The sequence below is a fragment of the Pseudopodoces humilis genome, chromosome 13 (genome assembly GCF_049639895.1).
Source record: "Pseudopodoces humilis isolate 2021_Gansu_Grassland_sample_001 chromosome 13, ASM4963989v1, whole genome shotgun sequence".
In the NCBI taxonomy this organism is placed as follows: domain Eukaryota; kingdom Metazoa; phylum Chordata; class Aves; order Passeriformes; family Paridae; genus Pseudopodoces; species Pseudopodoces humilis.
Window position 1 is genome coordinate 5,380,513 of NC_142212.1, and position 18,189 is coordinate 5,398,701.

Genomic DNA, 18,189 nt, shown 5'->3' on the forward strand with positions numbered 1-18,189 from the left:
TGCTTGGTTTCTGCTTTTTCTCTCCCTAGCTGAAAATGATAAGCTGCTTCCTCCCCTCCTTTCCACACAGTGAGAGGCGTGTGTCCATTTTCCCCTCTGCAAGAAAAGAAATCCCAGAGAAACCAAAAAAGCCTATAAGGTTGTGGTTACGTTACTGCAGCTGGGGAGGGGAGTGAGAAGGCCTCTGTTGTACCATCGTTAGAGCAGCGTGCGGAGCAGAGGATGTGGTTTGCATGAGCATCTTGCTGTGAGAAAGAGTTTCTTGGGTATTTGTCATCTCCCACCTTGCAGGGACGATTCACCCCATTTCCTCTCCCTTGATGTGAAGGGAGCGCAAGGGCTTGGTCCCCTGCCCACCAGCATTACCAGTAAACAGGGTTTACTGGTGGGGGGCCTTGGGGTTCATCCCCACCTCGCACTGGTCAGCAGCTGCTGCCAAAGGGCTGGAGCCTTGGTCTGAGCGCAGCTGCGAAATGTTGGCCATGTCCTTTTCCTGATGGGGTTCCGGACGATCCCTGACACATAAAAACAGGCTTTGCACTCAGGGCTGCTGCTGCAGGAGCCACGACAGCAGGCCGGAAACCACCTCGGTCCAGCTGCAGCCTCGGCTGAGCAGCCCATGCTCGGAGCTCAATAAACTCCTCACCCCAAACCCAGGCTGCACGTCCAGGGCTGCAGCCAGCAGGAGCAGGAACGCTCTCCGTAGATCTCCGTTTGCTTCTCACCCGCTGCCAGAGGTGCTTCCAGCCCCTTCCTCACTGGGAAGCTGAGGCAGGGAGCGCAGTTTGTCCTGCTCCTGCGAGAAGAGGCAGAGAGAGCGGAGCGGCTGTAGCGGGCCCCCCCTTTCCCTGCGGCGGCTCCGGGAACCTCATCCCCGCCTCTAGCCCGCCCCGCCGGGCTCGCCGGGACTGGAGTTGGCGATCGGGAGCCCGGGGCATTACGCCGTTCCCCCTACCTCTCCGCCTCAGTTTCCTCGCGGTGCCCGATCGGGGCTGCCCCTCCCGGTCCCCGCCCCGGCCCCGGCCCGGTGCCGGCCCCCGCCCCGCAGCCGAGCAGCGCCCGCGGCCGCCGGGCCATGGAGCTCATCGAGCTGCGGGATCTGCAGCCCGAGCCGCGGCCGGGCCGGGGCCGCCTGGAACGAGCCAACGCGCTGCGCATCAGCCCTGCCCGCCGGCCCGGCCCCGGGGCGCATCCTGACCCGCGGCTGACGGCGGCACCGGGCGCCGGGCACCGCTTCGAGCCGCGGCGCCGTGGGCTGCACACCTGGTGCGATCTCTGCGGGGACTTCGTCTGGGGCGGCGGCAGGAAGAGCCTCCAGTGCCGCCGTGAGTACCACGCCGCGCCCCGGGCCCCCGCACCCCCGCCGCCGGGCATCCCGGCACCAGGCACCGGGCACCCTGCCACTCGGCTTCCTCAGCACCGGGCACCCCCAGCGAGCACCGGATATCCCGCCACCGGGCATCCCCACCACCGGGCACCCTCACCATTGGGCACTCCCACCGGGCACCGGGCATCCCACCAACCGGGCACCCCTACAGGGCACCGAGCATCCTGGTAGTGGGCCCCCTCAGTGAGCACCAGCCGTCCCACCACTGGGCACAGGCATCCCGGCACCGGGCACTCCCACCAGGCACCGAACATCCCGGCACTGGGTTGGGTACAGCCATCTCAATAGCAATTACCCCCACCAGGCATCCTGGTGCCAGGCACTTCCATTAAGTTGGACATTGCCATTCTGGGCAGTTGCACCAGGCACTCTGGGCGCCAGGAACTGCCACCAAACGCTGAACACCACATCAGGCACTGGGCAGCCCCTTACAGAGTACCCTCACTTGGCACCACACATCCCTGTACTGGGTACCCACACTGGGCATCCCACCACACAGGGCACTCCAGTAATGGACAGCCACACTGGTGCCCATACTGGGCATCCCAGTACCAGGCACTGAGCATCCCATGCTGGCCAGCCCAGCAGGGAGCACAGGCACAGCGTCAGCCAGGACATGGCACAGTGCTGTGTCCCATGCTGACGCTACCCCTGCGCCCCTGGGCACAGCATGAGCAGACAGCTGATACTGCCACCATGTGCCAGCCCTTGTCCCACCGTGCACCAGTGCCCTGGCATCCAGGCTGTGCACAGCGGTGACACCTCTCCTGCCTCTGTCCCCAGACTGCAGCTTCACCTGCCACTACCGGTGCCGGGCCCTGGTGCGGCTGGACTGCAGTGGCCCCCCAGGTGCTGGTGACGAGGACGATGGCAACGAGCAGGTGTTGGAGAAGGACACCAACGTGGTAGGGCCTGGGCCTGTCTGAGGGAGAGCTTGGGCAGGGGGTGGCAAACCTGTGAGCTCTGCTGGGCTGGGGAGGCTATGCTGGGCTGTGCCATGTGAGGCCATGTCATGGCATGCCAGGCTGTGCCAAGCCTTGCTGGGCTGGGCCGGGCTTAGCTGAACTGTGTGAGGCTGACATGCTGGGCTGTGCTGTGCTATGCCATGCCAGGCTGCACCATTCCAGGCTATGCTGTGCCATGCTGGGCTGTACTGGACTGTGCTGTGCCAAGCCAGGCTGTGCTGTGCCCTGACGAGCTGTGCTGTGTCGTGCCCGTGCCGCGTTGTCCGCACAGCACCGTGCCCGTGCCGAGCCGAACCGAGCTCAGCCGGGGCAAAGCCGTGTCCGGGCGGGCGCGGTGAAGTCACCGCCGGAAGCGGGGCCGCCGCGCCGCCCCCGGCCCGCGTCACCCCACGGCCGGGGCGGGGCAGGGACGGGGACCGCGCTGAGCCGGGACCGGGGCAGGGCGCGGTAGACGCCGCGCCGAACCGAGCCGGACAGGAGCGCGATAGGGACCGGGCTGAGCCGAGCCGGGACCGGGACCGGGACCGCGACCGGGACCGGGCTGAACCGAGCGGGACGCCGATAGGAACCGGGCGAAGCTGAGCCGGGACTGAGAGTGGGACCGGGTGGAGCTGATCTGGGACTGAGACCGGGACCGGGCGGAGCCGAGTCAGGACTGAGACAGGGACCGCGCGGAGCCGAGCCGCGATAGGGACCGGGACCGAGCAGAGCCGAACCGGGCCAAGGGCCGGGCTGAGCGGAGCCGGGCCAAGGACCGGGAGCGGGCTGAGCCGAACCGGGAGCGGACCGAGCCGGGCCCCGGCCCGGGGGCCGGCCGGGCTGGCGCGGGGCCGGGTGTGCCCGTGTGCCCGCCGGCCCGGCGGGGCTGCGGGGCGGGCGGGCCGGGCCGTGCCCTCCGCCACCGCCGCCGTGCCCGTGGCCGGGCCGGGGGCCGGCGGGGCCGGGGGCTGCGGGGCGGCGGCGCTGGCCCTGCGGCGGGGCGGCGCGGGGGGTACGGGGGGCAGCACGGCCAGCAGCGGCTACTGCAGCCAGGAGGACTCCGACTCCGAGCCCGAGCTCTTCTACACCGCCCGCACCTCCCTCGGCCGTCGCCCGCGCCGCCGCCAGGTCGGTCCCGGGCCGTGACGTCAGGGGGGATACGGGTGACGTCATCGGGAGCGCATTCCTTCTACCTGGGTGCTGGGGAGCAGGCGAGGGTGGGCTCGGTGCTTGGGGAAAACTAGAGGTATGGGTGGTCTTTTCTTGAGGCGAGCTTGGCCCCGCCGTGGCACAGGAGTGGGGTCAAGCGCGGCCGTGCCGTGGGACACGGTGGCCCCGTCCGGTTGGATGTGGGGTGAGCGAGGCACCGTGGGGCGAGTGGGGTTTCGTTGCTTGGCACGGGCACCCCAAGGTCCCTCAGGGCTGAAGCTGCTCCCAGCTTTGGGGGTGCCGGCACAAACTCTCCGGGCAGCTTCACAGCTGTCCCCATCGTGCAGGGACCCTCGCAGGGTCCGGCAGTGCCTGCATGCTGTGGGGTGGACATGCATGTGTCGGGGCTGGAAACCCCTCGGTGCCGTGGGGACACGTGCAGCGCTGTGTGGCAGCTCCGCGTAAATACTCATTAGTGGTGGCAGGGACGCCGAGCCGGGACGCTCGGTCCCCCGTGTGCGGGGCCAGCACTTTGAAGTGGGATGCCGGCGGCAAGGGCGGGCTGCACCCCCAGCCCGGCCCTCCTGCCTCAAATCTCAGGGCGTCCCCGCGGGGGCAGAGCCTGCCCAGACGCCCTGGTGCCGGGCTGGCGGCTGCCGGCGCTCTGCCTTGGGGACGCCTCTCTGATCTGGGGTGCCGGGAGGGGACGCTCGGCTCCGGGTGTCCTCGCAGTGCGTTCACACGGCCGTGCAGCCCCAGGGACGGGCGCCTGGGGGGCGGCCGGTGCCGGTGTCTCCGGAGCAGGGCTGGGGCGGCGGTGAGCTCAGCTGTGCGTCCCGGCACAGCACAGCTCAGCGCCAGCCGGGCTGATGCAACCCCGCGCAACCGCCCGCGCATCTGCCGGGGCTGCGGGGTGGGCTGGGGGCCGCCGGGACACCGAGGCAGGCGGGACGGTCCCTCCCGATCTCAGTGGCGCTCAGCCTGGCTGCTGTTCACGCAGGATGAACCCAGCGAGTGGGAGAAGACAGAGCTGGACCAGGCGCAGGTGGAGCAGCGGATCAAGGAGTACAACAGCCAGATCAACAGCAACCTCTTCATGAGCCTGGTACGGGGTCGGCACAGGGCCGGGGGGGTCACGGTGCCCTGCCCCGACCCCACTCACCCCCCACCGGTGTCTCGTAGAACAAGGACGGCTCCTACACCGGCTTCATCAAGGTGCAGCTGAAGCTAGTTCGCCCTGTCTCAGTGCCGGCCACCAAGCGGGTCCCCTCCCTGCAGGCGGGGCGGCCGCACCCCCAGGGGGTGAAGCGCCGCACGTCCTTCTACCTGCCCAAGGGGACCGTCAAGCACCTGCACATCCTTTCGCACACCCGCGCCAGCGAGGTCATTGACGCCCTCCTCCGCAAGTTCACTGTCATCGACAACCCCCGAAAGTTCGCCCTCTTCGAGAGGTCTGAGAAGGATGAGCAAGGTAGTGCCCCAGGGTGACCCTCCTCACAGTGGTGGGCATGTCCCGATATTGTCAGTATCCCCTGGGTGGTGGCAGTTCCATGGTGGTGATGTCCAGGGTCCCTCATGGTGGCAGAGCATCCCCATGGCAGTGGTGGCCCCGTAGTGGCAGTGTTCCCCATGGTGGCCATATCATGGCAGCGGTGACAATAGTGACAGCTTTCCTTAGGTAGCAGCACCTCCTTGGTGGCGGCATCCTGTAGCAGCAGTATTCCCCTTTGGTGACAGTGTCACCCATCACTGGGGGATGTGTCCCCCATAGCAGCCGGCAGTGTGGTCCCCTGTAGTGGTGATGTCCCCGTAGCAGCAGCATCCCTGTGGCAGCAGTGATGTCCCCATAGCGGCAGTGTCCCCATAGTGGCAGTGTCCCCATAGCGGCAGTGTCCCCGCGGTGACACGTGGCCGCCGTTGCAGTGTACCTGCGGAAGCTGGGTGACGACGAGCAGCCCCTGCGGCTGCGGCTGCTGGCCGGCCCTAGCGAGAAGGTGCTGAGTTTCATCCTGAAGGAGAACGAGACCGGAGAGGTGAACGTGAGTGCAGGGACGGGGAGGGGGCCGGCACCCGCATTGCCCGGGGAGGTGGCCGTGGGGGGACGCTCCCGGTCCCCGTTGCGATGGCAGCCCTCGTGCCTGCAGTGGGACGCCTTCACGCTGCCGGAGCTGCACAACTTCCTGCTGATCCTGCAGCGGGAGGAGGAGGAGCACGTGCGGCGGCTGCGGCACCGCTACGCGCGCTGCCGCCAGAAGATGCAGGAGGCGCTGGCCACGCGCACGCCGGGGTGAGCGCGACACGTGCGCCCGAGGCCAGCCAGTGCAGCAGGAGCCTCGCCCGCCGGCGGGTGGGGGCACCAGGGAGGGGGGTGGAACGGGGCACCACGGACCCACCGGGCTGTCAAAGCCCCCATGGGGCTGTCCCAGAGAGTGAGGGTTCCTGGTGGGAGCGAGAGCGAGTGTCACCCGCGAGTGGGTGTCCCCAGGGAGCGTGTGTCCTGGGGGGAACGAGTGTACCCTGGGGGATTGGGTGTCCCCGGGGGAATGGGTGTCCCCAAGAGAGCGTGTGTCACCTGGGGGATTGCGTGTTCCCAGGGGAGTGGGTGTCCCCCAGAGAGCGTGTGTCCTGTGGGGAGCAAGTGTCACCTGGGGGATTGTGTGTCCCCAGGGGAGTGGGTGATATGGGGGGAGCGAGTGTCCCCGGAGAAGTGAGTGTCCCTGGGAAGAGCAGGGCATCAATCACCAATAAAGGCATCTTGGTGATGAGGCCTGGTCTGCGGTGTGTCCTTGGCGGGGCGGGCTGGGCTGGGCTGGGGAGGGACAGGACGGGAAATCTCCTGGGTATCGGCGGGTGCTCGCACGTGGTGCGGGGTGGCGACGACGGGACTCGAACCGGCGGCTCCCGCGCTGCCTGCGGCGGGCGGGGAGGAGGGCGCGCCCCGCGCCGGTGTCACGTGACGCGGGCGCCGGAAGTGGCGCGGGCGGCGGCGCAGGCGGCGTTGGGTCGGTGCCGCCGGGCGGCCCCGGGCCGCCCCCGTCCCTTCCCCCCCCCGGCCCCGCTCCCGCCGCCGCCGCCCCCGCCATGGGCGCCAGCGGCTCCAAGTCGCGGGGGCTGTGGCCCTTCGCCACCCCGGCGGCGGGCGGCGGCGGCCCCGAGGGCCCCGGCGGGCAACAGGCCCTGGCCCCGGCGCGGGCCGCGCGCGCCGCCACCCCGTTCGTGTTCACACGCCGCGGGTGAGACGCGGGCTCGGGGGGTGGCTGTCATGGGCCGGGGGGGGCTCTGCTGCTGGGCCGGCCACGGCACAGGCACGGCGCGGGGGTCGGGAAAAGCCGCCGGCAGCGCCGAGCCGGCAGCGGGTGGTCGCTGCAAGCTCCCCAGGGGAGCGGGGACCGGCCTGCCCGAGCCCCCGGCCTGGCTCGGGGCCCAGGGGGCCGGCAGGGCCGGCAGGGCCGGCAGGCTCTCATGCCAACGCCTCCCCTCTCCTCTCGGCAGCTCCATGTATTACGATGAGGACGGGGATCTTGCTCACGAGTTCTACGAGGAGACAATCGTCACCAAGAACGGGAGGAAGCGCGCCAAGCTGAAGAGGATCCACAAGAACCTGATACCTCAGGTAATGTGCGGAGAAGGGTGGGGGAAAGTGAGCGCAAAGCGCCACGGTGACACTTGAAGTCCGGACTTTACAGGAGTCATTTCCCTCAGGGCATCTTCTTGCTGGAAAGGTGGAGGCTCTCTCCTCCCCCCAGCTGCTGCCTCAGAGCCATGATTCCTGTGTGTCCTGGCTCACAACCCTCTCACCTGAGGCTGTGACAGGAAAGGGAGAGCTGGTGGTACCCTCCAGCTGCCCTTTTTGGAGAGAAGTAGTGCCTGAGCCTTTCAGAACTGCGAGGCAGGGAAAGGTAGCTCAGCTAGGTGTATGTTGTGGGGTACAGAGTGCCAGGCAGCCCTACATGTCCATGGTGTCACCTTACCAAGCACCTTCCACGAGGTGTAGGGGTCTGTGCTGCCTCAGCCAGTGTTATGTCACTGTGGAGGGACAGGTCCTGTGTTGGGGAGCAGCAGCCAGAGCCTGTCAGCTGCTGACATGAGTTTGCACATCCCCTCCAGCTGCTCAACAGTGTTGACAGCTCTGTGCTTTGCTCTTCAGTGGAAAAGTCTCCTCTTTAAATAAGCAAGTGGTGTGAAGCTGGGCAGGGGCTGGGATGTGAAGTGAGGATCATGGTGCAGGGGCAGGAGAGCCTGCATGTAGGGAATCTTTATGGGGAATAAATGGAGGAAAGGGCAGCTCAAACCAGGGCTGGAGAAAGCCCTCATAAGAGTCTACCCTAATTAAGCAGAAAGGTATGGCTGTAGTGAGCACCTAGGGTGAGCTGTCAGTGTGCTCTGAGGAGTGGGCAGCCTCTCAGCAGGATGGGACCCCTCTGAGTGCTGAGAAGGCACAGTTATGAACAGAAGGATTTGGTGCTGCTTCCTGGCCTGGCGTTCTAGCAGAGGCAGGCTTGGCCTGTGGAACTAATTCTTCGTTCACGTGGGTTGAAACTCACCCAGTTGGAAAGCTTAGCTGAGCTGGAGAGAGCAGGTACCAGCACTGAACAGTCCTTTTCTAGCACAGGCTTTACTCTGGTTCTGTGGGTGCAGGCCCAGCCCCTGCTCCCCGCTCTGCCCCAGCCCCCCAGCTGCCAGCGGCTCCTCCTGGTGCTAAAACAGGAGAAGGCTTGGACGGGGCATGGGAACGGTTCCTGTGGGTGGTGTGGAGGGAGCGTGCATTCAGCAGCCTCCCCTCTGCACAGAAAGCCGCTTTTCTTGTGCGCCAGCTGCCCCGGCTGCGTTCTCTCAGAGAGCTCTTTTCATTCTTCTAAATCCCGTGAATGAAAGGTGCCGGATGAAAAGCCCAGACAGCCAATATCTGCCAGTCACGCACCAGCTGCTGCACAGGCAGTGCCTGGCAGAGCAGCTCCCTCCTTTCTCGCCCTGCCATGTGTGGCAGCCAGCCGTGCCGCCCTCGGCTCTCCAGGGACGAGTGCGAAGGGCAAAGTGCTGGTGCTTTGTGTGCTGCTGCTCAGGCGTACCTGGTGTCACAGGCGATTCATGGACCCTGGGCCCTCCGGTTCCTCGAGGGCACAGTGTTCTCTGTCACTGGGTGACTGGCAGGGCTCAGGGATGTTGATTTGCCGTCCCTTCTGCTCACCACTCTGACTCTTCTTTTAGGGCATAGTGAAACTAGAGCATCCTCGCATTCACGTGGATTTCCCAGTGATTATCTGCGAGGTGTGAGTCCCAGACATCGCTGCCTGTGGGTGGGAGGCCCTGCCCCACCACCCCCAGCCTTGCCGGGCCAGGCTGCATCGTGTTCCTACCGAGGAGGACTCCAGGAATGTGGCGGGAAGGTGGCTCTCCCCTCACCTGGATGTGAGGCAGGATGGAGCAGGCCCTCGCAGGAGATGGGTGACTCTGTGCAATGACTGCTTAAAAACATCCTCGCTTGAGTCAGAAGACTAAAATACCTTTTGTAGCCTCTAGCCGACGTTTGATGGGTAACTGGAACTGCAAACAAGCTGCTGTGATTGAGCTGTGAAAGGGAGAGCAAGCCTGCACTTCTCACCAGAGAGAATCCCCTGCTTCTCAGGTATGTGGCCCAGGGAGAGCCAGGGCAGGGTAATGCCCTTCCCTGCACCCCGAAGTCCCTGGGGCCCGCAGGTTAGATGGCCAGTGTTGCAGCATGTCCCTTTGACACCAGTATGATGTGACGCTCCCCTATGTGGGTTTGTTTCTGGAGGATAAACAGGGCAGGCTGAGGGGTCTCAAAGCACATCAGGCTGGCTGCTGCTCTCCTCTTGCAAAGGGGATGGAGATCAGATGCCTTTCTCTTAGGCCTCGGTCTCTTCCCCCACTTCTTGGAAAACTACATTTCCCCGCTTATGCCAGCACTGGGGAGGTTGGCTTTGCTGCTGCCTGCTGGAGATCTCTGCAGTCCCTGGCCACTGCTGGTGGCAGCAAGGTCCCAGCTCTGCAGACTTTCCTCCTCCATTGTCACGCTGGCTCCTGCTGAGCGCCATCCCTCTCCTGCTGTGGGGCTGGGCTGCCGGGCAGCTTCCTCACCCCCGCTGCTGTTTGAACAGATACCTCCCTGTAGGCTGGGCCTCAACTGAGCCAAGCAGGAAAGGAATCCTCTCTTCCTTCCCTGTGCCCCCAAAACAATCAATCAGCGTACCTGCCCCGGCTTGGAAATCTCCCTGGCGATGTGAACTGTGGTTCCTCCCGCATCCTAGCTGGTGGCAGGAGGAGAAATGCGATGCACTTTAAAGGGAGGCTTTCTGCCCCACCTCAGAAGGTCCTGCTCTTTTCTCCTCTTTCCTCCCACCTGAGAAGGTCGAGGTCTTGGCGGCACTGAAGAACCTCTCACCCCTGCGTGTGTCCAGCTGCTGGGGGAAAGGCCTGACCCCAAATGCCCCTTGGCAGCATGAGGAGCTGCTGCCTCCCCACTTGGCTGTGCCCAGACCAGGCAGGCAGAGGAGGACCGGCAGCAGGCACAGCTTTAAAGTGGGTCAGAGCCTACTCCCCACAGCAGCCAGCTCGGCTTTCCTCCTCTTTCCTTCCAGAACTTATTTACTTTCTAAGCACTTCAGATGTTTGCTACCTCGATTTTTAATTTAAGCTGCTGGCACTTGGCTGCCAGCCCTGTCGGTGTCTAAGTTGGATGTATCCATCCCTGCGTCTGCTGAGAGCCGCCCAGGCGCGGGGCCACATTCCCGGCTTCGGGGAGATAACAGCGACGTGGCTGTTGCTGTCTTCCTGTCACCACCTCTTCCCTTCACATCCCTCCACCCACGGTTCCCATCGACAGGAGCGAGCACACAGGGTGAAATGGATGTGCTGGCTGCCACCAGGCATGGAAGTGGCAGGGCAGGGCTCGTCTACACTGTGATGCTGGGCACTTCTTTCGTCATCTTTTGTTCTGCTTGCTTGAAAGAGTCTTGTCTTAAAACAATCCCTCACTGAAGTGTTTCTTATTTGCACCACCTGCTCTTGAGTTTCTCCCTGGCTGGAGCTCCCTGGGAAGGGCACCCCTTGGGCTCCACAGGAGAGCAGGAGCTGCTGTCCCAGGAAGAGGAGAGAAAACCGTGGCCACACTGTCTGTGCTGCCTTGCCCCAGGTCTGTTTGAGGGCACGGGAAGCTGCACCGATCCCGCCTTGGGCATGGAGGAAAGAGGAGGAGGAGGAGTGGGGAGGGGGTTGGTGCTGTTTGCCTGCCCCAGTGGGGAGCCCCTCACCTGGCTACCAGCCAAAAATCTGCTGGCAAGGCACAGCCCAAACCCAGGGGAGGGGGCAGAGACTGTGACCAGCTTAGCAAGGATGCTTTTGTCCTTTCTGACAGGCTGCCCATCCTTCCCCCAGCGTATTAAACATGCTCCCCCAAAACCCATGCCTTCTCCCACCCTTCTATCCCCTCAGTGTCACCAGAGTGGCAGCGAACCTCTGCAGGCTGCCAACAAGCTGCGTCTCCTGCCCTGCTTCTTCCCAGGCTGGTCCCCACAGCAGCCAGCCCCCAGGACCCCAGCAATCCTGCAACAGCAGGGCCTTGGGAGCACCTGGAGGGATCTTAAAAATGTGAAAGTCACTGTAAATAGTATCTGTGTCCACTGTGGTGTTGGAGCAAGCAAAAAAAAAAAAGTTTTCCTTTTGATTTTTTTTTTTTTTTTTTTTTTTTTTACAATTTCTGTGCAACATTGTGCTTTCCCGTGTGGATGTGTAGCAGAATCGTACTCACGGACACTAGGCTCCTTGCTCCTCTAGGGTGTGGGTAGGACCCATGGGTTTGGGAAATGTACACTACTTACGGTCCTTCCTCCCAGTGCATCTGTCCACTTTTGTTAAATTTCAATAAAATTATTTGTAGAGCTCACAAGTCCCAGAGCTGTCTTACTGGGGAAGGCAGCTGTACCTGAGGGGAGGTGGACTTTGCTGCTGGCATTTCGAGCCCCCTGTTTTTTTGGGAAGGGGGTATGTGTGCACATGTGGCCAAGCTGATGGTGAAGGACCCCTGAGTCACAGCCATTTCCAGGTTCTCCAGTTGGCACACGGGACTGGCAGGAGTTGGTGGCTTTGTCAGGCTGTGACTCTCTACTTGTAGCTGCTGTGACATCTTTTAAATACATAACTAAAGTATATAAGTAATGTGAAACGTATGTAATTTCCTTGTTCATTCCCGAAGGCTGGAGCTCAGGCCTGTGTCCCCTCCCGTGTGGGGACGGAGGTCAGAGGAGCCGGGGTTCGCTGGCAGCCCAGCCTCAGGCTGACTCTTCCCATAGCTCCGCCCGAGCCCTGCCGGGGGGAGGCTCCGCCTGTCCTCGCCTTCCTCGCCTTCCCTGCCAAATCAGTGCCTCATTAATCACGGGGGCCTGACGTTCTGGAGCCGGCGTGACCCTGTGCTGGGATGCCGCCCGTCCCTCGAGCATTGGCGGCTGTCCGTGGGGCAAGTGTGATCTCACTTTGTTCCCCACGTCCTGTCCCCGACAGCCCTGCAAGTGTTTTCCTGTAGCCACCGTCACTTTTCATCATTTCCTCCGAGCAAGCCGGCTCGGAAATGATCTGCTGATGAAAGCTGTCATGAGAGTGAGTGGTGCAGGGTGTCCTGCCAGCCCTCCAGCCTCGGGAGGATGAGGCTCTGGCCCATTCATCCAGAGGGACCCCAGACCCAGGAGGGATGGATGGATCCTGGTGGCATAGAAGGGGACTGTGTGGCTGTGCAGGGTGGTACAGCCTTGGCGAGGTTACACAAGGCGATGGCTGTGGCTCTCTGGCTCTGTGACCATCTCTGTGTCTGCCAGGGCCACTGCAGTCCCCTCCTGCTGCCTGTGGGGCAGGGCCATGCCCAGAACCCCCAGCCCAGGGTGAAAGCAGGTGCTGACATTCTCTGCTGGCTTCATGGCTACTCCATCCCCAAGCTGACCTCTCACAGCTTGCTCTGACCTGTCTGGCACGAGTGGCTGTGACTCATGACCCGTTATCTTTATCTGCCATCCATGAGGGATTCCCATCCTCCTGCTGCCTGCCTGGAGCAGCTCACCGCTCAGCTCGCCCTGGCCACTGCCCGCTGTTACCATCCTGGACCCCTCTACACTCTGGGAATGACTTGGAATGATCTCATGCTCAACAGGGCAAGGGGAGGCTAATCTGCCCAGCTGCCCCTTCCCAAAAGCAAGTCTTCCCTGTGGAAAGGAAGGAGGGAAACCGAGTCAGGCGATTCTCCCATTGAGGGGACAGCAGTGAGAATCTGCGTCACACTGAGGACTTCCAGCCCTCCCAACAGTGGAAATCTGTGACCCCTCTGGCCACCCCACTGCCGGTGGGGCTGGATACCTTCGCACGAGGATGGAAAATTTTAGCTGCTGGCGAAGGGAGCCTGTTTACTGCCCAGAGGGGAAGGGCAGCGCCTGCAGCGCTGGGACTTCTTGGCTCCCCACAATCTCTCCCAAGGGTTTTGGCAGCCAACGCCCGGCCAGCAGCTGACCCTCCCAGCCCCTCTCCCAGCTGGTGCCTGGCATTGCCTTTAGGCCAGGCCAAGCTGTGGGGTGCAGCCCGGATTTGGAGTGGCTGGCCTGGATGCAGTGCCCGTCCCTAGCCGGGCTGTCACCCTCTCAGTGGGAGCTTCACCACAAAAGCTGGCACCCAAGTGGTGCCACTAACTGGAGCCAGCTGCAGGTTGCCTGCGGCCATGGCTTGGCACTGGTGGCACCAGGAGCTAACACCGAACAATGCTGGGCTTGGTGCTCCTGCCTGGTCCTTAGGGAGCTGGTGGGTGGCTGGGGAGCACTTCCGTAGATTCAATCCTGCTTCCTTCCCCTGTCAGCCCCGACACGCCCTCACGGTTCCTGTGCAGGGGCACCCCAATGGCCCTCAGCCTAATGGGGCCAGCCCTGGCCAGAGCAGGCGGGGGACAGGCAGCAATGGGGACTGCCACATGGCTGGTCCCTGAGCCCTGCCTGTCCCATCGCCTGCCAGAGGGGACCCACTGGAGCCTCAACAGTGCTCTGGGAAGGAAACCCCCCCAGCCCTGTTACACCCATGGCCCCCCTTGTCCTCTCCAGGCAGGAAACCCACGGGGCCATGGCTGAGTCAGCAGCACCGATTGCCCTAGCCCTGCACAGGATGTCCTGTTCGGCACAGCACCGCCCTGGGGTCACCACTGTCCTGGGGACACTGCTAGTGCAGGGACACTGATCTTCTGGGGTCACCACCACCTTGAGGACACCGGCATTCTGGAGTTACTACCATTGTAGGGTCACCAACCTTTTAGGGACAACGTGATCCTGGAATACCATCCTGGGGTCACCACCATTCCAGAGTCCCCATTTTGGAGTGATGATAATCCTGGGGACACCACCGCCCTGAGGTCACCACCACCTGGAGAAAACGTCCTGTGACCACAACCCTGGGGATACCACCAACCCCCTGGGGACAGCCCCGTCCCGCGGTCACAGCGGTTTGGGGACCCCCGGTCCTCTCGGCCGCCTCAGCCCCGCGCTTCCCCCGCCGACCGTGGCGCCCCCTGCCGGCCCCAACTGCGGCCCCGCCCCGCCCCCTTCCGCCGCGTGGGGGGGCGGGTCCTCCCGGGCCGTACCAATCGGGACAGGGGGATGACTCCCCGGTGCCCGGTGCCCAGTGCCCCGTACCGCGGCCCCACGGAGGTGAGTGTGTGCGGCGGGGCTCCGCCACCGGTTCGGAGCCCGATGCCCCGCGATGGTCGGTGCCATCAGCCCGGCGCGGCGCGGGCGGGGCGTGGGGGCGGGGCCGGCGCCCCCGCGGGTGGTGCGTGCCGGAAGGTTTAAAAGCGGCGGCGGGGGGGAGGCGGCGGTGCTGGAGGAGCCCGCGGCGGGGGATGGCTTGAGGCGCGGTGAGAGCCGCGCGGGGAGCGGGAGCGGAGCGGGGCCGCCGGGGGCCGCGCCCCGGCGCTTTGTCTGCCCGGCTCGAACAAAGACGGCGCCGCGCCGGCACTCGGGGGAGCACGAGCGGGCGAAGCCGCTTGGGACCGGGATTCCCCAGAACCGGCCCCCACCCGGGGCTCTCCCCGCACCCCTCGGGAGCTCTCTGCCCCGGGAGGGGACTTGAATCAGGGTCTGCCTTGGGGGGTGCGGGCAGGTCGGCCCCTGCCTGCACCCCCTCCTGCCGGCCACTCTTTCTGACTCGACTCTCCCGCCGCCCCCAGGTCCCGTCGGGCAGGATGCGCGGGGGCTGCGCGGCGGCGGTGGCTGTGCCCTGGCTGGCCCTGCTGGCCTTGGCCCGGCAGCCCCCAGAGAAGCCGTCGGCCGCCCCCCATCTCACCCGCCGGCCCTTCCTGGTGGCCTGGAATGTGCCCACCCAGGACTGCAAGCCTCGCTTTCAGGTGTCCTTCGACTTCAGCATCTTCGACTTGTATGCCTCCCCCAACGAGGGCTTCGTGGGGCAGAACCTCACCATCTTCTACAAGGAACGCCTGGGGCTTTACCCCTACTACAACCGTGATGGTGTGGCCATCAATGGTGGTGTCCCCCAAAACAGCAGCCTGTCCGAGCACCTCGCCCGCCTCCAGGAGGGCATCGACAAGTACATCCGCTCATCCACCAAAGAAGGGTTGGCCGTCATTGACTGGGAGGAGTGGCGACCTGTCTGGGCTCGCAACTGGAAGCCCAAGGATATCTACCGGGATGCGTCACAGGAACTGGTGTTACGGCGTCAGCCCACCTGGCCCCCTGAGAAAGTGAACAAGCAGGCAGCGTTTGAGTTTGAGTCGGCTGCCCAGGAGTTCATGGTGAGAACCCTGCGCAAGGCCAAGAGCTTCCGACCCAAACAGCTCTGGGGCTTCTACCTCTTCCCTGACTGCTACAACCACGACTACAGCAAGAACAAGGAGAGCTACACCGGGCAGTGCCCAGATGTGGAGAAGTCTCGCAATGACCAGCTGAAGTGGCTCTGGAAGGAGAGCACGGCCCTTTATCCCTCCATCTACCTCGACCCGCTTCTGGACTCCACTCCCAACAGCCGCAAGTTTGTGCGGGCGCGGGTGATGGAGGCCATGCGCATCTCTCAGAAGCACCACGATGACTACTCCCTACCTGTCTTCGTCTACACCCGGCCCACCTACATCCGCAGGCTGAATGTGCTCAGCCAGGTAGGGCTGTACCACTGGGACATCATCAATCCAAGCCCTGGGCATCTGGGCTTTGGGGTCAGCTGAGGTGGTTCCTCTGCTTGGGTATCGCACCTTGCTCCCGTGAAGCAGGGTGGCTCTGGAGGCTGGTGTCTGCACTCATGGGGTTACTGGCACCCCGTGGTTTGACTGTTTCTGTGTGATGGGGAGTGACACCATTTGGCATGGGGCATAGGGCCGGCCCTGGGGAGCAGGAGAAGTGTTTTCTTTCCTAGGACCCCCAGCTGGGCTGGATGATGGGGTGCCACAAACCGTTTCCCTCATGGGTGGGATGTCTGACAGTGGGACTGGCACCAGTGGTGACTGTCACCAGGGAAGTGCCTGGGAAGTACTGCAGGACTCAGGTCCTGGCAGCTGGAACCCTGGGGTGTGGGAGCCCACAGCCCCTGTGCTGTGCTGGCTTAGCCCCTGAGGAGGAGGGCAGCATTGTCCCCAAGTTTTTGGGATAGTCCCTTTTCCTTGAAGCAGGGATTAGGTCTTGCTGCCCTGATCCTGCAGTGGACACTTTGGAGCACGCTGTGCTGGGGCAGTGGGTGCTGCATGGGGTCTGTGGGCACTAACCAGACCCTGTCCCCACAGCCGGACCTGATCTCCACCATCGGAGAGAGCGCGGCACTGGGTGCAGCTGGGGCCATTTTGTGGGGTGATGCAGTTGACACCAAAAATCGGGTAAGTTTGGGGTCAGTGTCAGTGTGGGAGGTAGATGGGTGGAGGGAATCACCTGCCCCCAGGGGAGGATCAGCGGCTGAGCTGCCCTCTCCATCTGAAGTACTTCTCCCTGGGTCACACCCTGGTACTTCCCTTTCCTTAGGAGTTGTGCCAGTTAATGAAAAACTACCTGGAAGGGGACCTGGGACGCTATGTTGTGAATGTCACGACAGCAGCAGAGCTCTGCAGCACGACGCTGTGCCAGGGCCGGGGTCGCTGCCTGCGCCAGGACAGCCATGCTGATGTCTTCCTCCACCTCAACTCTACCAACTTCCAGCTGCGGCGTCGGGATGCTGACCACCCCGAGCGCCCCCTCTTCTGGGCAGAGGGCCAGCTCTCCTCTGCCGACATCCTCTTCCTACGGACCCACTTTCACTGCCACTGCTACCAGGGCTGGCAGGGCAGTGGCTGCCAGACACGCGCTGGCCCCCGCAGTGATGCCCCTGGCCCTTTGGCACCACTGGGACTTGGGGTGCTGTTGCTGCTTGCAGTCTGGTGCTACCTGCCCCAGGACTGAGCTGCCCCTTTCTGTGGCGGTGTAGGAGGAGCCTATTTAAGAAGTCTCTACCCTGCCTGGTAGGCAGCTGATTATGGAGGGCTTTCCCTCACTGTGGTGGTGGGGGGGGAGAGCTGTGTGGTTGCCCCATCTCTACCCACCCTGCTGCAGTGCAGGTGCCCTTCATGGGGATGGGGGGAGGAGGGGGACCCCTCTCCTGTTGTAAGGAGAGGGATGGGGGCAAGAGGGACACGGGGGTGGGGAGCGGGTGCTGCGTGGTGCTGATCCCCCGTGTGCTGCCCCACACTGAAGTGCTTTACCTCGAATAAAGCTGGTCAGACTGAGAGGTGTGGGCTGATTTGGCACGGGGCAGGCACGGATCGCTCAACTCGCGGACACAGCCTCCGGGCACGGGGCGGGTGGAAGCGGCGTGTGGGTATGCAGGAAAACTGCGGTGTTGGGAGCTGCCCCGCGGAGCTCGGGGAAGGGGCTGGAGGGGCGGGAGCAGAGCCGGAGCCGCGTGGGCAGCCACGGCCGGGCCACCCATGTGGAGGCTGCGTGAGCCCCGCCCCGGCCCCGCCCCAGCGGGATTCCCCGCCTGGCCCTGCCCCGGGCCCCGCCGCTGTCCGGGATGCGGGGCTGGACCCCCGGGACCGGCATCGCTGTGTGGGGACACCGTGCCGTGCGCCGCCGCCGGGTTCAGCCCCGCAGGGCCGGGGGCGCTCTTGGGCCGTGCACGTCCCTGAGCTCCGCTGTCCCGTGCCACGAGTGTCCCCCAGCGGTACCCTCGCGTGGCTCCTGTCCCCTGCACTGCCCTGCTCTGCCCGTGCAGCCTCTCCGGCCTCTGTCTTGTCCTGAGGGCTGTCCGTGGCTGTGGAGCACCTCCCTGCCCACGCCCCTGGGCTGCTGTGAGAGTCGCCGTGCCGCGCTCTCTGCGGCTGCTGTCCCCTGCTGTGGGTGTCCCCAGGCCCTGCCTGCCTGTGCCTCCACGCGTGAGCGGCCCTGGGCCGTGCCCTCCTGTGGCCGCGGTGCCACCGCGGGCCGTGTCGTGCCTGGTCGTGCCCGGTGCCGTGAGCTCCCTGCCAGCAGTGCCCTCCTCTCGCCAGGGAATGGCCGTCGCTTTCCACTTCCCGCCCGGCGCCCGCCCGGCGCAGCCCGAGTCCATCACCGTGACCTTCCTCCCCCCGCCCCGTCCGTGTCTGTTTGTCTTTCCAGCCCACTCATCACCGGCCAGTCATGGGGTGTTGACTCTGCGCATTCCTCACCAGCCGAGCCCGCCGCTCGTAACGCGGGGCTGACGCTGCTGTCGCACTCTGGG

The 18,189-nt window shown here is 64.3% G+C and overlaps 3 protein-coding genes across 5 annotated transcripts; all 3 read left to right on the forward strand.

The window, feature by feature from the left end:
• Nucleotides 1-1,075: 1,075 nt before the first annotated feature.
• Nucleotides 1,076-6,246, forward strand: RASSF1 (Ras association domain family member 1). Its single transcript, XM_005522285.2, has 6 exons — nt 1,076-1,325; nt 2,171-2,292; nt 4,481-4,585; nt 4,663-4,951; nt 5,404-5,519; nt 5,625-6,246. The coding sequence occupies exons 1-6, from the start codon at nt 1,076-1,078 to the stop codon at nt 5,769-5,771; spliced, it is 1,029 nt and encodes a 342-aa protein (XP_005522342.1). The 3' UTR covers nt 5,772-6,246.
• Nucleotides 6,247-6,561: 315 nt separating this feature from the next.
• TUSC2 (tumor suppressor 2, mitochondrial calcium regulator) lies at nt 6,562-11,532 on the forward strand. Its single transcript, XM_005522179.3, has 3 exons — nt 6,562-6,713; nt 6,973-7,093; nt 8,689-11,532. Exons 1-3 carry the CDS (start codon nt 6,562-6,564, stop codon nt 8,752-8,754), a joined length of 339 nt encoding a protein of 112 aa, XP_005522236.2. The 3' UTR covers nt 8,755-11,532.
• A 2,771-nt stretch (nt 11,533-14,303) lies between these two features.
• On the forward strand, nt 14,304-18,158 carry HYAL2 (hyaluronidase 2). 3 transcript variants are annotated; one of them, XM_014251769.2, is made up of 4 exons: nt 14,304-14,374; nt 14,687-15,628; nt 16,247-16,336; nt 16,479-17,063. In XM_014251769.2, exons 2-4 carry the CDS (start codon nt 14,702-14,704, stop codon nt 16,890-16,892), a joined length of 1,431 nt encoding a protein of 476 aa, XP_014107244.2. In that variant the 5' UTR covers nt 14,304-14,374; nt 14,687-14,701; the 3' UTR covers nt 16,893-17,063. The 3 variants fall into 3 exon arrangements, 2 of the variants coding, with proteins under 2 accessions (XP_014107244.2, XP_005522235.2); XR_001331422.2 differs by lacking the exon at nt 14,304-14,374 and adding an exon at nt 18,087-18,158 and having other exon boundaries at nt 16,479-16,951; XM_005522178.3 differs by lacking the exon at nt 14,304-14,374 and having other exon boundaries at nt 14,402-15,628.
• The last annotated feature ends 31 nt before the right edge of the window (nt 18,159-18,189 follow it).

What these genes read in the sequence shown, in the direction of transcription:
- TUSC2 (XM_005522179.3), top strand. Translation starts at nt 6,562, where the DNA reads ATGGGCGCCAGCGGCTCCAAGTCGCGGGGGCTGTGGCCCTTCGCCACC. An exon ending in TTCGTGTTCACACGCCGCGG is followed by an intron (nt 6,714 to 6,972) that starts GTGAGACGCGGG and finishes TCCTCTCGGCAG; the next exon opens with CTCCATGTATTACGATGAGG. An exon ending in ACAAGAACCTGATACCTCAG is followed by an intron (nt 7,094 to 8,688) that starts GTAATGTGCGGA and finishes CTCTTCTTTTAG; the next exon opens with GGCATAGTGAAACTAGAGCA.
- HYAL2 (XM_014251769.2), top strand. Translation starts at nt 14,702, where the DNA reads ATGCGCGGGGGCTGCGCGGCGGCGGTGGCTGTGCCCTGGCTGGCCCTG. An exon ending in GGCTGAATGTGCTCAGCCAG is followed by an intron (nt 15,629 to 16,246) that starts GTAGGGCTGTAC and finishes CTGTCCCCACAG; the next exon opens with CCGGACCTGATCTCCACCAT. An exon ending in CAGTTGACACCAAAAATCGG is followed by an intron (nt 16,337 to 16,478) that starts GTAAGTTTGGGG and finishes CCCTTTCCTTAG; the next exon opens with GAGTTGTGCCAGTTAATGAA.
- RASSF1 (XM_005522285.2), top strand. Translation starts at nt 1,076, where the DNA reads ATGGAGCTCATCGAGCTGCGGGATCTGCAGCCCGAGCCGCGGCCGGGC. An exon ending in TGGAGAAGGACACCAACGTG is followed by an intron (nt 2,293 to 4,480) that starts GTAGGGCCTGGG and finishes CTGTTCACGCAG; the next exon opens with GATGAACCCAGCGAGTGGGA. An exon ending in GTCTGAGAAGGATGAGCAAG is followed by an intron (nt 4,952 to 5,403) that starts GTAGTGCCCCAG and finishes CCGCCGTTGCAG; the next exon opens with TGTACCTGCGGAAGCTGGGT.